General features: G+C 42.2%; 1 protein-coding gene across 2 annotated transcripts in view; it reads left to right on the top strand.

Moving 5' to 3' along the window:
- The first annotated feature begins 1304 nt into the window (after window positions 1–1304).
- The window catches only part of LOC148010479 (uncharacterized), a 77934-nt gene continuing 62312 nt past the window's right edge, over window positions 1305–16926 (top strand). Inside the window, exon 1 of one of the 2 annotated variants that reach the window (XM_087671376.1) lies at window positions 1305–1635. In XM_087671376.1, the coding sequence (XP_087527502.1) occupies window positions 1570–1635 (66 nt within the window). In that variant the 5' untranslated portion in view covers window positions 1305–1569. The remainder of the gene's footprint in view (window positions 1636–16926) is intronic. The other variant, XM_087671375.1, reaches the window with a different exon arrangement.

Raw genomic sequence — 16926 nt, 5'->3', positions numbered from 1 at the left:
TTCACTTTCTTCAGATCTTTGGGTATACAATTATTTCCTAGAAGTAGGACAACTAATCCATTTTAACTAGGGATAATTTTTATAAGAACAATCAACTTGTCAATGTTCCATTGTAATGAATAACGATTCAAGTGAGATTGAGATTTAAACAATGTAATAAAAACACGAAATGAGACACCATCATCAAAGAGTCACCCTACACATAATGGAAACTCATAACACCAAGCTTGCGGCATAACGAATCGACAAACAAAGAACTAGAAAGATTGAGTAGAGGAAACTAACAATTGAAAATGATATATAGAGAGAAATGTTGGGGGTAACCTATTGCCGTGCGACCCCTCCCCCTCAGAAAAAAAGAAAAACCTAAACATTTGAAATAGGTTAGGGGGGTGAAGTAGGTGAGGGTGTGAGGGTTGCGGGGGAGTTTGTGAAGGAGTAAGGGCAACAATCTTAATTCCTTCTCTTTCTTGGTATTTTCCTCTTCACCTTTCTTGTAGTTTCCATGGAGTTAGAGAGTGCAAGAGTAGGTTTCATGGAGGAGTGGAGGAGCTTGTGTAGCCTTCATGGAGAAAGTAACATAGCCTCCTCTTGAGCTATGGTTTAGTGAAAAACGAGAAGAACTTGAGAAAGGACTCACCACTTTTATTGCAAAGGAGAGAATGGGAAGAAACGAGTAACTTTGAGTGGAGAAAGATGCAAATGAGAAACAAAGAGAGATCACCACTCATATCCTTTTCACACATAATAGAAATGGTGGGAAAGTAGTTTTGCATCATCATAAACAAAACCAAATGACATCCTTTGAATGTTACATGGAAAGCTATCGCCTATATTCTTTTGTGATATTCTAATTGAAATTTCCCAAAGAATATTGTAAAGTTATTGCTATGTGTAAGAAATGATGCATGTTTTTGGATGTGGATGGTTAAGACCCATTGGCGGCTATTATGATTTTTTGTTAAAAGATGTTAATTTCCGGGTATTGACAAAAGCATGCTAACAAGTTCACATTGAACCTTCATGTTGACAAGAGGCAAGGCAACAGTCTTCGTCCCCTTGTTAATACATGTGATCATGGCACTATGAGAGAGAGAGAGAGAGAGAGAGAGAGAGAGAGAGAGAGAGAGAGGACCATTCTAGTCACTTGACAAGTTTATTTTAAAAAAAGGCTATAGTACGATGAGGAAAAATGTCACCCGAACTCTTCACAATGGTATACCTTATATCAGCTAATGCAAGGCAAAAGTGTGGTGACATTTTCGTAAATTTTCCAAAGGTTTATAAGGACGAGTTCGCAATGAACCACGTGTGCCAAAGGTCCTGTGGCTAAGTAACGCAAAACATTATTTCCCTTCCTCTCTGCAGCACAGAGAAGACGCTCTTCTGCTACGACCTCAAAAACAATAAAAAAAAGGCCCCCCCAAAAAAAAAAAAAAACACGGCTACACGCAGAACACAGGGCCTTGTCCGACAGAGAAGAAGCCCAGTGAAAGAGAGTTCTTGTTCTTCATCTTCATTGTGTAAATTATTTGATTCTGAAAAGAAGAAGGAATCCTGGAAGGGAAAATGGGGTGGGAGAGCAGCGCACATCCAGGCTACCATGGCTTCGACGCCTTAACTGAGACGCGCAAGGTAACCTCCTTTCTCACCATCCTATGATCACTATCTCAGTCTCTTTGTGAGAAATTTGATTCTTCCCTGAAGTTGATAGGATTTTGGAGTGCAACTGTGTCATCGATTCCGACTGCTAATAATTGCGTTCTGGCTTGTCCTTTCTACAACATTGTAAGGAGACAATTCACTGAGTTTTTGGAAAAACAAAAACATGTATTTGAACCAAGCGGTGGCCTATTGATGGATGCATCATCCGATATACAGTATCAGCTGGTCCTGTTTGATGGCCTTTGTGTCTCTAAGCCAGTCATTGCCCCTTTCCTTTAGGAGCTTGAACCGTTGTTTGGGCCGGTGTATGGTGAAGTGCTTGCGGTGGCAAGGTCATGCTGGTCGATCAGTCGTAAGTTACATTATCATTTGGGCTGGGTTAATCCACTTCTATTGTCGTAGGTGCCTATCCTGTCTGATGAAGAACAGTATGAGCCACCTTGAAAGGAGGTTGACTGACCATAAAGAAGGTTTAAGTAATGGTGGGCTGGTCAAAGTCTGGAGCAAAAGAGTTGCAAGGGCCCACCTAGAAGTTAGGACCTACATTGACTTTCTCTTAAAATCGCAAGGCTGGGGTCAGAATGAGAGACCATGGACTGGCTACTGGCAAGTAATTATGAAGAAAATCAGTTATGTAATTAGTGGGCCACAAGTTAGCTTATTGCTGTTGACATGGACACTGTTGCTCAAGGGAAGAAGCAATGGGCTCTAGTCTTGTAGGAAAAGATCATCCCTATTGATAGTTACTTTCCACCCTTGCAAGTTATAGAACCAATATCCTCTATTTATTCGATTGTAATTGACCAATGTGTGGCATATGGACTTTGTACGAGGAAATGAATCTTAAGAATTGGAACTCATAGCACCATAAGTGAGAACCCTAGGGGTAACCAAATGCATAGGTTGTGTGAATAAACACGACTAACAATAGAATGCCTAGAGAATGGAATGAAATGATGAATGAATAAATTAGTCAGTTCATGTGTGAATCTGTGTTGTTTTTCAATGGGCAGTGCATTTCTTTTCCAGACTAGATCAGTGGGTACTAGTTTATTGGCCCTTGTTTATGGTCGATTGATTATTTTTATGCATTTCTTGTTCTAGCTGACTTGTATTCTGGGCCCAGATGCTAGCCGACCTGATCTTATTCTTTGGCTACTTATAGCCTAGGCTCCCTCCTCATATAACATTGCTAGTATACTCTGTTATTTGTGGGTCTTGGAGAGAGGGAGCTAGTGTGAGTGACCACTTAGCCTGTGACTCACTATTCTACTTGACTATATCATGTCTTGGTATATGGATTCCATTTGTCGGTGTTCTTCTTGGTTCCCTCATTGCAGTGTTTCTTTTTCCTCTCTCTCTCTCTCTCTCTCTCTCTCTCTCGTGTTGTGCAGTCTATTTCAACAGTTTCACATGCTTCCATCACTGCACCCACTTTTGACATGGTATTAGATGTCCATGTTAGGTCCTAGAGTGCTGTTTTCTGGTGTTGCATGCTTGCCCTCACATAGCTCCCTTACTGATCTATCTCTTGGACTGCTGCTCAGAGTTTTCCTATTTTAGCAGATGTTTTTGTGGTTAGTTGTGTCTATATTGCTTATGAACTCTTGACAGTACAATTTCTGATGTATTCTTTTTGTACTCTCTTTCTCTCTCTATCTTCTTTGCTTTATCTTCTTATCCTATCCTCTCCAAATGGTACGTCATTGTTGCTTTGTTGATGATAATTTCATGGTCTTGAGTGCTTAACTTAGACTGCTGTTATTAAAGCATGGTTTGTGTAGAAGCACTTGTGGTATATGGTTTTCGGAACTATTATCCGGCCTTGGATTCCAACTCCTCTTCTAGATGATTGGGACTGTGACAACTATGAGGAAGCTGCGCTTGTCAACATCTTCCACTTTCACCTGATGCACATGGGGAGGATAAACAGTGCATGCATGTGGGGAGGATGAACAGTGTTGCTCTAGCATTGCGAGTTATGAAATTGATTTAAACATACTGCTTTGGTTGTTTCATTTAGGGGATGCTTGAGAGAAAAAAGATTTAAAAATTGCATTGACATGTACTTCACGAATTGCATGTAGTTGATTCAACATGGCACCTTGGTACTTCAGCCGCATGCTTGCTGGATCTTTCAACTACACCTTTACCACGCACACTACTTGGGTACTTTTGCTCTGCCAGAAGTGGAGCGACAATGGAAGCGTAAATATATGCTGCAATAAACTGCTAAAACACAAGACAAAAGAGAAAGGGAAAGAAAGGACATTGAAGAACACAATACAAATGAGAACTCAGATGTACGCTCGGGAAATGGAATCCATATATCCAACATGAGACAGTCCCATATAATAGTGAATCATTGGCTGCATGGGCACCGGCACAGGCTTCTCTCCCCAGTAGAAGATCCACAAATGATGATGACTAATTGACTGATTGGGGAGGAAGAACTTGAATAAATAGGATATGTCCTCAAAATGATCAGGTTGGCCAGCAATAAATGCCCATTATGACCATAAAATGACACAAATAAAATGCCTAAATATCAAAAAATAATGTACCCAGGCTATGCATGCACAGACTCACACATGAATTGACATATTTGCTAGCACACTCACCCTTCAAATTGGTATTAGAGCGTGCAGAAAGAGTGTGCGCGCTTCCCGAGGGCTGTATGGACCAGTCTCTGCGTGCGCGCGTGAGGAGATAGGCAAGTTGTCACTTTTGTGTGCAGGTGACAGGCAGCGAGACCAGTCGGTGGTCAGTTTGACCAACGGCAGTAGGCGAAGTCATGTCAGGCAGCCAGAAGCTGGCGTGAGGCGTAGGTCAGTTGCGACAGTGCAGATCACGAGTCAGCAGTGGGCGTCATGTTTTTGCTAGGTGGTGACTAGGCATAGGTCGCGAGCAGGCAATGACCTCATTTCCAACAGCTTTCGTCACGCTTCCGACTGTAGGCGATGACTCGCGGAGACCAGCAGCCGACGGCTGTAGATCAACGGCAGCACGTTCGTCATTTTTATTCGTTAGTTTTCTTTTTAAATTATTTTCTGCAGTCTGTCCCCTTTCTCATTGACAGGGGTTTGCGCTCGTAAGCACACTGTTCAGATCTGTGCAGATTTGTGCCAGAAAATTTGGGGCTTTTCCTAGATTTAATGTTGCTTATGTGAAACTGTGACATTTGACCCAGAAATTGCAGACATTGTGCGCATTTGCTTCAAAATTTGGGGCTTTTCATATACAAGTGAAATTTTGCTCAGCTGAGCCAATTTCATTGAAATTTGTTCACATTTGGACCCCGAAATTTGGGGGTTTTGCAGAATTTGTGAAATTTCTACAACATTTGCCCGTATTTGACACTCAGATGATGTATTAATGCAATTGGGGTAGATTTATTGCAAAAATTTTGGGGCTTTTCTCATCGGTGATGCATTTTGAGCTGATTTGTGCTTTGACAGTGTAATTACAGCAAATTCATTGCCGAGTGGGAGAAATTTGGACTTGGGATTTATCAAATGTTGTAAAAGGGCTTCTCTTAGTACATGTATTGCTGAATGCTCATTATGCAGTGAAACATTGGTACATACAGCACTTGGGTTATTGCATTTGGGCGTTACGGTGATGTATTATTGAAGTGGGAGCTGTCATTTATGCATATGTATCAGATTTTGTTCATGTACATGCTATAATCAGCTCTTGTCACTGAAATTGCAGCAAAATATCTGCTTCTTGGGCACTTTTGGAAGTGCAAGTTCGAATACTTGCTGTTATATTCAACAACCTTGCCATGGGTTGAAAGTATTTATCATTTTATTGCAGTTTTTTATTGCTGAAATGGTTGGCAGTGCATCTACATTTGACACAAAGAATCTTTTTGAGATTCGTAAATTTGATGGCAATGGCTTTGATCTTTGGAAAGATTGTATGTGGAGTATACTTTTTTTGAAGGATTCTGATGATTCTTTTAGAACATAAACCTATTGCTTTGCTGGATGAGGATTGGGCTAAAATGAATAAGAAAGCCATCACTTATGTCAAAATGGCAATCACAGATGTATCAAGGGACTCACCACTGCATATGTAGTTTGGGAGAAACTCAAGGCTACGTATGAGAATACGACTCCTGTCAATCAGGTCCATCTCATGCAAAAGTTGGTCAACTTGAAGCTTGATGAGTTTAAGCCTGCCTTAGAGCATTTAAATGCTTTCATTGGTATTTTAAGTTAGTTGCAGGATGCAGGTTTGTCGGCTTTTGATTTTAACTTGAAGGCAATCTTCTTGCTCATGACTTTGTCAAATTCATGGGAAGCATTGATTGTGTCATTGAGCAACAACCCCAACTTAACATTTGATGGTGTGCGTGATTCTATTCTCAACGAGGAGATTAGATGCAAGGCAAGTGGAGAGAACAGTGGATCAGCCTACAATGTAAGAGAAAGATATGAAAAGAGATCAAATGCTGCAAATAAGAACAAAAATCACAGCAAAAGCAAGGAAGAACAACAAGATGTCACTGGCTATCAGTGTGGACGCAAAGGGCATAAAAAGCTCGATTGCATGTACTATAAAAAGGAGCAAGAACGCAAGTAGCAGGCTAATGGAAAAGGCAAAAAGAATGAGAAGGATGGCAGCTCTACCCCTAAAGAAACAAAGAAGGCAAATGTGGTATCTAATGTTGTTATTGAGGAGATAGAAGAAAATAAAGATGTCGATTTGTTGGTTACATCTTCAGATCCACATGAGACATGTATATCACTAAAAGGGATGTGACGGATGCCTTATTGTCTGCTCATGATGATTTGTCACAATTGTGGATTGTTGATAGTGGTGCTTCATTTCATGTAACTCCATCTTTGGAGTGTTTTTTTTCTTATGCGGTAGGTAACCTTGGGAAAGTTTACCTAGGGAATAACCATGCATGTGATATTGAAGGAGTAGGCACCATATACTTGGCTCTTGAAAATGGCCAGGAATTGATTTTTCATGATGTTAGATATGTACTTGGCATTAAGAATAGCTTGCTTTCTGTTAGGCAATTAGATAGTAGGGGCTACTTCATTACCTTTGGTGGTGGAATATGGACGATATAGAAAGGATCCATGCTAGTCATTAGAGGTAGTAAAAAGGGAACTCTATATTATCTTCACTACAAGACTCTTCGTGGAAAGTTTGTTGTAGTTGCAGAAGTATATTCGCACATGGAGTTATGGCATAAGCGTCTTGAACACATGAACCAAAAGGGTTTACAGGCACTTTTTTCACTTGGAAGAGTTGATGTGAAAAACTCAAAGCTTGACTTTTGTGATGATAGTGCTTTGCGAAAACATATAAAGAGTTTATACTCTCATGGAGCCTCTAGGAAAGCATGTGTTTTGGATTTAGTCCATTTTGATGTATGTACCATACCAATAAAAACTCATTGTGGTTTTTGTTATTTTGTGTCTTTTATTGATGACCATTCTTGAAAGCTATGGGTTTAATTGCTTAAGCAGAAAAGCGAGGCATTGGACGCCATTAAACGGTTTTATGCATTTGTTAGTACTCAAAAGAGTTTAACATTAAAATGCATAAGAAAAGACAATGGGAGAGAGTATGTATCTAAAGAATTCAATGAGTTTTGTGATGTCAATGGGTTTAAATGGGAGCTTGCAACTCCTTATAATCCGTCATCTAAATGGTGTGGCTAAGTGAATGAATCGCACTTTATGTGAGAAGATTTGGTGCATGGTGTCCACAACTAATCTCCCACAATCGTTTTGGGGAGAGGTACTTAAAACCGTGGTGCATATTTGCAACTGATCTCCAAATCGTGCACTTGAAAGTGGCATCCCTGAAGAGGTTTGGTTTGGCAAACTTGCTTCATATGACCACTTAAGGGTCTTTGGTTGTGAATGCTATGTACATGTACTTGTTGATAGTAGAACCAAACTTTATATGAAATCCCACAGAGGCATCTTCATAGGTTATGGAGATGAAAGTGAAATGGGCTATAGAGTTCGGGTTCCAAGCATGAAAAAGGTACTATGCAGTTGAGATGTGGTATATAATGAGTCAAAGCTGCTAAAAAATGCCACATCTAGTGATTTAGACAAAAAGAAAGTAAAATTTCAGCATGATTAGGTACTTGGATTGCCATTAGCCACTGAAAATTCAGCTCTATTTGATGGTGGTTTTGATAATCAGCATATCATTATTGAGCTAATGAAAATGGGCAGTAAAAAGATGCTGAAAATCAGCTTGGGCAACAAAATAAGCATGTTGAAAATGAATTATAGCAGCCTGAAAATGTATTACAGCAACCTGAAAATGCAGTTCAACAGCCAAATAACAAGGTCATTGACATTTCTTTGGATGTGGATCCATTACCTGATAACACAGATCATTGGGTAAGAAGGTCTACACCTGTTAGGAGACCTATACAGAGGTTTAATCCCTCTTTGGATTGCATTTTACTCGCAGATGAGGGCGAGTCTCTCACATATAAAGAGGCATTATCATGTGAGTTAAAGAAAAGTGGAAGCTAGCTATGGAGGAAGAAATGAAATCTTTGCATCAGAATAATACTTGGGATTTGGTTCCATTGCCCAAAGATAGAAAAGCTATTTCTAACAAATGGGTCTATAAAATCAAGCGTGTGGATGGTAAACCCAAATACAAAGCCAGACTTGTGGCTAAGGGTTACACGCAGAAAGATGGGATTGACTTTCAGGAAGTCTTTTCACCTTTTGTCAAAATGACCACTCTTCGAGTATTGTTTGCTATTGTAGCGTCTATGGATCTTGAACTTGATCAGATGGATGTTAAAGCATTCCTGCATAATGATTTAGAAGAAGAGCTGTACATGAAACAGCCAGAGGGCTTTGTTATGCCAGGAAAGGAGCACTTGGTGTGTAGGCTTAAAAGAAGCTTGTATGGCTTAAAACAAGCTCCTAGACAGTGGTATAAGAAATTTGATGCCTTCATGCTTTTGTTAGCCAACCATTTCTTGGACAGTCAGTGCCACGTCAGCACAATACGACAGAGGAGGTGCCACATCATCAATGCCATGTCAGTAGTGCAGTCGGACTGCACAGTTGGCCAGCTTTTTGCTGTTGGCTGCATTTAATGCAACCGACCTGATTCTGTTATTTATTATTTCTTGGCTATTTATAGCCGGTTCTTGTGGCACACTTGATTAATCATTACTCAGTGATTTCAGATCCTGATCTTGAGATATGTTGGCTGAGACAGAGTGTGCTCGGGCTGACGGAGATCGAGGTCATCAAGTCGGAGACATACGCAGATATTTCCTCTGTCCCCTTGTGTATTTCTGCACTCTTATACATCATACTACAGTGCAGATTTTCTTTGTTTACACTGTCTCCTTTTCTCTCTCTCTCTCTCTTCTCTTTGTGTTCACTCTCTCTCAGTCTTTGTCCTACGCTTCCGCATCGCTGCACTCTGACAGCTCTCACATGGGTTTAAAAGAAGCAATGCAGATCACTACTTATATATTAAGAAGGCTGATGATGGAAGCCTTATAATACTTGTGCTTAATGTGGATGATATGCTTATTGCTTGTAAGCATAAAAGCCAGGTGAATACACTAAAAAGTCAGCTGAATTTAGCCTTTTCCATGGAGGACTTGGGTGCAGCTGAACATATTTTGGCATAGAGATAGGGAATGCCTGTTCCGGCACATAGGAACGGATTAACGCGTTCCGAGAGGTTCAAGCCCAAGAAATGTTGGTGGAATGTTCCAGCCCGTTCCTTTCCGTTCTAGGCCGTTCCCTGGCCATTCCAAGTCCGTTCCCTATTTGGAACGGCCGTTCCAGTAGTGGAATTTTTTTAAAAGAAAAAAAATCGTTCGAAGGGGCGCGACTTGCTAGCCTGACGTTGCCTGTTTAGTCGCATGACTCTCATCTCTCCCGCCTTTCTCGCTTGCACGCCTCTTCCATCTTGCCTCTCTCGCCTGCCTGCTCCCGCTTGCCTTGCCTGTGCTGCCTGCCTTGCCTGCCTACTCCCGCCTACTCTCGGCTGCCTCTTTCGCCTGCTTGGCTCGTCTCTCTTGCTTGGCCTGACTCCCGCCCGCGATGAGGTGAGGATCATTATCTCCCCCAAATTTGGGGCATTTTGGATCAGACTTCAGTTGTTGGCAGTTGCTCCAAAATTTGGGGCTTTCTCAAGGATTGGGGCCCAAATTTGGCTGCAATGTCCCCAAATTTGGGGCATTGGGATCCATCATTCTGGGATCTAAAAGAGCCCCCAAATTTGGGGCATTTTAAATCAGTCATTGCCCCAAATTTGGGAGCTGGAAATGTGCCAAATTTTGAGGCATTTTCAGCAAGGGAATGCAGGCTAGAATCCCTCGAATTTGTGGCATTTTGAATCAGTCATTGCCCCAAATTTGGAAGCTGAAAATATGCCAAATTTTGGGGGATTTTCAGCAAGGGAATGCAGGCTGGAATGCCCCAAATTTGTGGCATTTTCAGCAAAAGGAATGCAGGCTGAAGTAGCACCAAAGTTTGGGCATTTTTAGCAAACATTTAACACATGCATGTTGAAATTTTGGCTGCAAATTTCTGCAATTTCATTGAACTTTATTGATTATTTGTCACTTTTATATAAGTGACAGCATTGACATCTATGGGATCTTCATCATCCTCAGTAGGTACTTCGTTCAACAACTGGATGAAGTTGAAGCACTACTTAGTCATGGTGGGATGAGGTAGATGCAGGGGTGCCATTGAGAGGTGGAGGGGCTCGCCCTTGGAAATGCAAACTTTTCTCTTATGCTCGCACTAATGGGGCTGATAAAGTGAGAGCCCATCTTCTACATGAGGAGGGGAAAGAGGTGCGTTTTTGCACCAATGTATCAATTGAGAAAAGGCAGGAGTTACTTGATTGCATAGCCACTTCCATGGGGAATTCATATGCTAGGAGTACTCCAAATATAGCAGTGGATCCAACAACATGGACTCCAAGGCCAGCAGGGCACGGTGCTTCATGCAGAAGACCACCAGGATTAGTGGCTACGTAGCCTTCTCGTGGGCCATCAGTGGCAGCAGGTCGTGGTGTTAGACAGAGTTCATTGCACACTTCATGGGAACCAAAGAAAAAAGAGGAAACAGATACAACAGTGGCATGCTTTTTTTACCATGACCATATTGCATTCAAATCAGCCAGGTCACCTTATTTTTTAAATATGGTGACAAAGATTGCAGAGTATGGACCCACATATAAGCCCCCTTTATGAGAAACTATCAGGACTACATTGCTTTAGAAGGAGAGAGCAGCCATAGAGATTGCAACAACAAATATTCGCAATCAATGGGCAAGAAATGGAGTGACATTGATAGCAGATGGATGGAGTGATGCACACCATAGGTCCATACATGGCATTGTTGCATATTCTCGTGGAGATGTATACTTCATTGGTAGTCATGATGCTTCAGAGATTGGAAAGAGTGCAGATGTATTGGCATCCGAGTGGTGCGAGGCAATGCAAGCTATTGGGGCAGAAAATGTAGTGCAATTTGTGGCAAATGGTGAACCTACAAACAGGGCAAAAAATTTTAATGGCAATGTATCTACATATCACCTTTAGTCCATGCATGGCGCATTGCTTGAATAACTTGTTGAAGGATATTGAGAACTTGCCATGGATTGCATCTCTTGTTGCGAAAGGCAACAAGATTATCACATTTATATGTAATCATCAGTACTTGCATGTTGAGTTTCGCAAGAGAAGTGGCAAAGAACTTCTCAAATACTCGGATACACGATTTGCATATAACTTTCTTAAGCTTGGTCGATTACACTATTGCAAAGGTGCAATTGGGGAGCTATTTACTAGTGAAGAGTATGAAAATTGGACTGGGGCTGCCACTGCTATTGCTGTGTTATGTAATGTATATGTCTCTGATAGAGATTTTTGGGATGAGGTGAATCGTACCAACCAAATGGTTGATCCTATTATGCACATGTTGAGGCTTGCAGATGGCATGGATCCATGCATTGGAAAGATCTATGAAGGTATGGATCGCATGATTGAGAGGTTGGAGAATTTGGAACCAAATGCAGACAGGTATGAGTAGATCAAGGAATTATGCATTAGCAGATCGAATGAGTATGACTCTCCTATACATGTTGCAGCATATGTGCTTGATCCTGAGTTTCAAGGAAAGAAGCAATAAAGAGACCTTGAGGTGGTCAAGGCTTGGAACACATTACTTGCAAGGCTTTATTCTAGCTGTGAAAGGCAACACATAATTAAAAATCAGCTCTCTGTGTATCGGTAAATATTAGGGATGTTTGGTATAGAGGATGCACTAGAGGACATAACAAATATTGGGGCTGCTTTATGGTGGGAGGACTACGGGGCCGAAGCTCTAGAGTTGCAGAGTTTGGCTATTTGTATTCTTAGCCAAACAATTAGCTCTTCTTGTTTAGAGCAACTATGGAGCTCATTCAATCACATTCACTCAAAGAAGAGAAATCGTCTTGATACAATGAAGACGAATGACCTAGTTTATGTGAGCTCCAATCTTCGCTTGCTAGCTCGTACATCAGTTGCAAAGGTTGATTCTTTTATATGTTGGGAAAAAGATGATGATGATGATGATGATGATGATGGTGATGGTGATGGCGAGGATGTTGTTTAGCAGGATGAGCATTTAGGCACAGTGGAGCCATCTTCCATGAATTAGAGCACTTAGCGGCTGGCCTTTTGGAACTTTAGAGTATTGACTTGGAAATTGGGGCTCTTGTAACTTGGATCTTTAGACTTCAAAATTTAGTCCATATTTTGTATCTTTGCAATGCACACTTGTTGGACTTATGCAACATTGTTGATTACAATATTGAATCATGAATGCGACAATCCATTGCTGATTACAATGTTTTGAATCTTTATTATTGTTGAAACTTGATTATTATGTCTCTAATTTCACGAATTATGGTTGATATGATCTCTCTCTCTGGATTCTAAGACTTAAGTGTTGATCTCTCTCTCTCTCTCTCTCTCTATATATATATATATATATATATATATGATGTTCCCTCCGTTTCCGTTCCCTAACTTTGGGCATTCCCCCCGTTCTAGGGGATCCCGTTCCCGCTCCCCGTTCTTGGTAACTATGCATTTTGGGCATGTGTGTGACGAGAGATAGAGAGCAACAACTCTGATTATTTCTCTCACAAGAAAAGTACATCAGCAAAGTACTTGATCGTTTTTCTGTGGTAGATGCTAAGCCACTTGGTGTTCCTTTACCACCATACCTTAAGCTTAGCAAAGCAGATTGCCCAAAAGATGATAAGGCAGCTAGCTCTATGAAGGGTATTCCTTATGCTTCAGCTTGTGGGTCACTCATGAATGCTATGGTTTCCACTAGACCAGACATTGCTCATGTAGTGGGAGTTGTGAGCAGGTGTATGGCAAATCTTGGCAAAGCGCATTAGGAGGCAGTGAAATGCATCTTCCGGTACCTTAAAGGCACATAGAGAAAATGTATTTGCTATGGAAAGGGTACATTAGATCTACAGAGATATTGTGATGCAGACATGGTGGGTAACTTGGATACTCGCAAGTCTACTAGCGGATACATATTTACCTTAACTAGCAGGGCCATTTCTTGGTGCTCTAGATTACAAAAAATAGTAACACTTTCTACCATTTAGGCTAAATATATTTCAGCCATTGAAGCTTCGAAAGAAGTTGTTTGGCTTGGATGTTTGGTCAAGGATTTTGGACTGCTCACCAAAACAACTGTACTTGGATGTGATAGTGAGTATTGTATGCCTGGCTAAGAATGCCATGTTTCATGCACGTACCAAACATATTGATATGCGGTATCACTTTATCGGATAGGTTCTGGATGGTGGTCTAGTCACACTGAATAAGATCAAAACATAGGATAACCCTGCAGATGTTCTTACTAAGAGTCTTGCAAAGGCTCAACATGAGCATTGCATTCGACTAGTGGGAGTTAGTTAAAGGTTCGCGTAGCACCTTTAACTGGGAGGTTGTTGGGTGTAAAGGCTCTTTTACTATATATATTTACTTGTACATGTGAACACACCCTTGCGGGTGTAAGTGTACCATATCCTAAGTATAAATACATTCTTTTATTCTTTGCACCTCCTTTACTGCGCACACTACTTGGATACTTTCACTCACCCTTCACAGATTTCTTTGGGGGGTCTTACATCCATTCTTTTTGACAATCAGAGTGCTATTGTAGTGGCATGGAATCCTGTGTTTTATGCTCGCACGAAACACATTGAGGTATATTATTGTTGGGTATTTCACTCACGCCTCACTTATGCCTACGCTCACATAGGAGTGTCGGTAGGACACTGGGGCACTTTTTACTCTCAGTAGGAGAGGTTTTTTCCCCTTGACTTATGGTATTATTTTGTATGTGCTTATGATACACAATTACGGGCACTTACCGTGTTCAGGTGTGAATACCCTCTACAACCCTAAGGTTTAAGGGTTGTACCTTGTACTTTTAGTTTACACTCTTTCAGTCTATTGCATTGGGTGTCGTGCTTCACTCTCACACTGTCTATTGTTCTCTGTGCTGAGCTTCGATCCTGTCTTCCTGCCTCACATTTGGTATCAGAGCATTGGCTCTGCTTAGGTCAGTTCAGGAACTATCTCTGCTCAGTCCAGTTCTGCCCCATCAGCTGCTTCACCAACAGCGCCGCAGTGGAAGACCACAAGAGCCCTCTGCACAGCAGCTCGACTTGCTCCTTGGAGCCGTCTAGTGAGACGCCTACTGCCCCGCCAGTCCTCCAGACTGCACACGCTCCGCCCGTCAACAATCACCTCGCTTGGACCAACCCCCTTGTTTTGGGCTCGCTTGGACCAGCGCCTGCCTAGACCAGTGCCCTTGTTTTGTGCTCGCCTGGCCGCCAGCTCGCCTGCGACGTCCCACCCGATAGTCCTCACGTCATCAGTCGCACGCCCCACCAGTAGTCAACTCATAATTTTTTTCTGGTAAACATTTTTTAAATTTTTTTAATTCCAGTATAAATTTCTGGAAGTAGGGGTTCTTACGCAACGGACACAGCATTCAGAAACGTGTTTGGGACACATTGGATGCAATTTCTGGACACATTCATAAATTTTTTTTGGGGCTTTTATGTTATCTGGGGACATTGGCATACGCACTACAGTTACAGTCATTGATAGACTGTTTTGAGCAAATTTGAAGCAAGAAATTTTGGGGATTTTGCTGGTACAATGTTGCTAAACAATGATTGCACGTTGGACTGTGTGCATTACATACAATTTTGACAGAGTGCACCTCTGTATACTAATTGCAAAAAGTTATTTCTTGCAATATTTGGAAATTTTCAGATTTCCAGTGTGGTCCTGCTTCGACATTGCTCTTTTGCTTTTTTGGTAATTGATAATCATGGCAAATCAAGGAGGAGATGTCTTCACCTATGTATCCAAGGAGGATAGATTGGATGGAAATAACTATTCACTTTGGTCCTTCATGATGAAGAATGTACTTGTTGTTGAGAAACCCTTCACCCTTCACCCGCAGTTTGCGTTTTTGCGTTTAAGGTTTGCAGCCCCAAAAAGGGGCGCTATCCTAGACTGACAGTGCCTATTTATAGGCCACTCTCGCATTCATTCCTTACGGTTGATTCATTCAGTCCATCACCTCTTCTCTCCAATCTCTCCACTACCCTTACACCCCTTCAGGAGGACATTGCGGTTCATGGTTCGTGGCTGTCTTCATCATCTTCCTTGTGCTACGGCATCCTTGTTCCCTTGTATCACATTCACTCCATGATTCAGAACTTCATCATTCCATTCATCAGAGTTTCTTCTCTCTTCTCTTCTCCTCTCCATGTTTGTCGAGTTCACTCTGTGTTCCTCCCTGCAAACCCCACTGTCTCGCTGGTACATCATCTTTTGACGTGGTATCAGAGCTGGATCTGCTCACCTAGCAGTGAAGATCCTCCACTCCAGTGAAGGCAAAGACCGGTGGCGGGTTCGACATCCACTTCTCTTATTCTTTCATTGCATCAAAATCTCGTTTTTGCAGATTTTAGGTGTTTTAGCTTGCTACCCACACCCCGTTCATGGAGGACATCTCAGCGAAGCTGTCCATTGCTGTCTTGACCAGTTGGCGCCTGATTTCCAGCCCTCTTTACGTAGTTTGGAGCTGATTCCAGCGAGGCGACTGCTGTTCTTGTGCAGACCTGCTACAGTACAGCCTGCCATGTCATCACGGTCCTGCTGCCTGCGTTTTTAGTCTTTCTCTCTCTTGCTGCCTACGTTTTTAGTCCTCTCTCCTCACTTGCGTTTTTCTACTAGTTGCAGTCTCTTACTGCTGGTCACATCCTCCTTCCACTAGCAGCTCACTTCCAGCCCTTCCACTACCCTCCCACCCCTTGAGGCGGACATTGCGGTTCGTGCTTCACACTGCCCTTACATCCCTTGAGGCGGACATTGCGGTTCGTGGTTCATGGTGGCTGACCTCTTCCTTCTTCAGCAAGGCACACTGGTATCCATGGCTTCTTTACCAATAGATGACCAGACTACTGGGTGCTCCTACTATGGCATCACTGGACACACTGCTGATACTTGCCGACTTCGACCTTTGCTCCCCACCCCTCCGGAGTACATGCGTCTTCCACCAAGCACTCCTTGTGCCACCTCTCCTTTCTGGGCCACAGAGATCGTTCTGCATCGGCTATCAGAGTACTATGCTCAAGGCAATAAGACGCATTCGATGCGTACTAAGTCCTTTCGAGCACATGGAGAATCGATTGGCGCTATGACCTTCTAGAGATCATTGCAATGTCAGCGACAGTCTTCTCCCAGTTATTTTCAGGTACAGTGGCTTCCATGACCTACGGATCTGCAGTCTGCTCCATTGAGAGACAGTGATTGTTTAATACCGTCTCCTCGTCCGTCCGCTCCTTTGAGAGATAGTGGTTGCTTGACTCCTTCCTCTTCTTCGGCTACCCAGTCCACTCCACTGAGAGACAGCGACTGTTGCCCACCTCTTGCTCATTCTGAGCCCCACCCTTTTCCACTCTCGACTACTCAGGTTCGAGAGGCTACCTCTGGGAGCTCTTTAGCATTCCGGATACCTTCTTCGGTACGATCGGCGGCACTTCCTTCGTCATTAGATATTTCAGAGTCAGTGATCCATGAGTTTTTGGATTCCCTATCTACTTCAGAGGGGGATTCAAAAGGGGATGTTATTTCTTTGCCCTTAGAGGAGGCATCTACTTCTTTTTCGACTTCAGCGG

This window comes from Lygodium microphyllum, chromosome 29 (genome assembly GCF_053477565.2).
Source record: "Lygodium microphyllum isolate KBCC chromosome 29, Lygodium_microphyllum_v1.1.10, whole genome shotgun sequence".
In the NCBI taxonomy this organism is placed as follows: Eukaryota; Viridiplantae; Streptophyta; class Polypodiopsida; order Schizaeales; family Lygodiaceae; genus Lygodium; species Lygodium microphyllum.
This window is presented reverse-complemented; position numbering and strand designations above follow the sequence as displayed.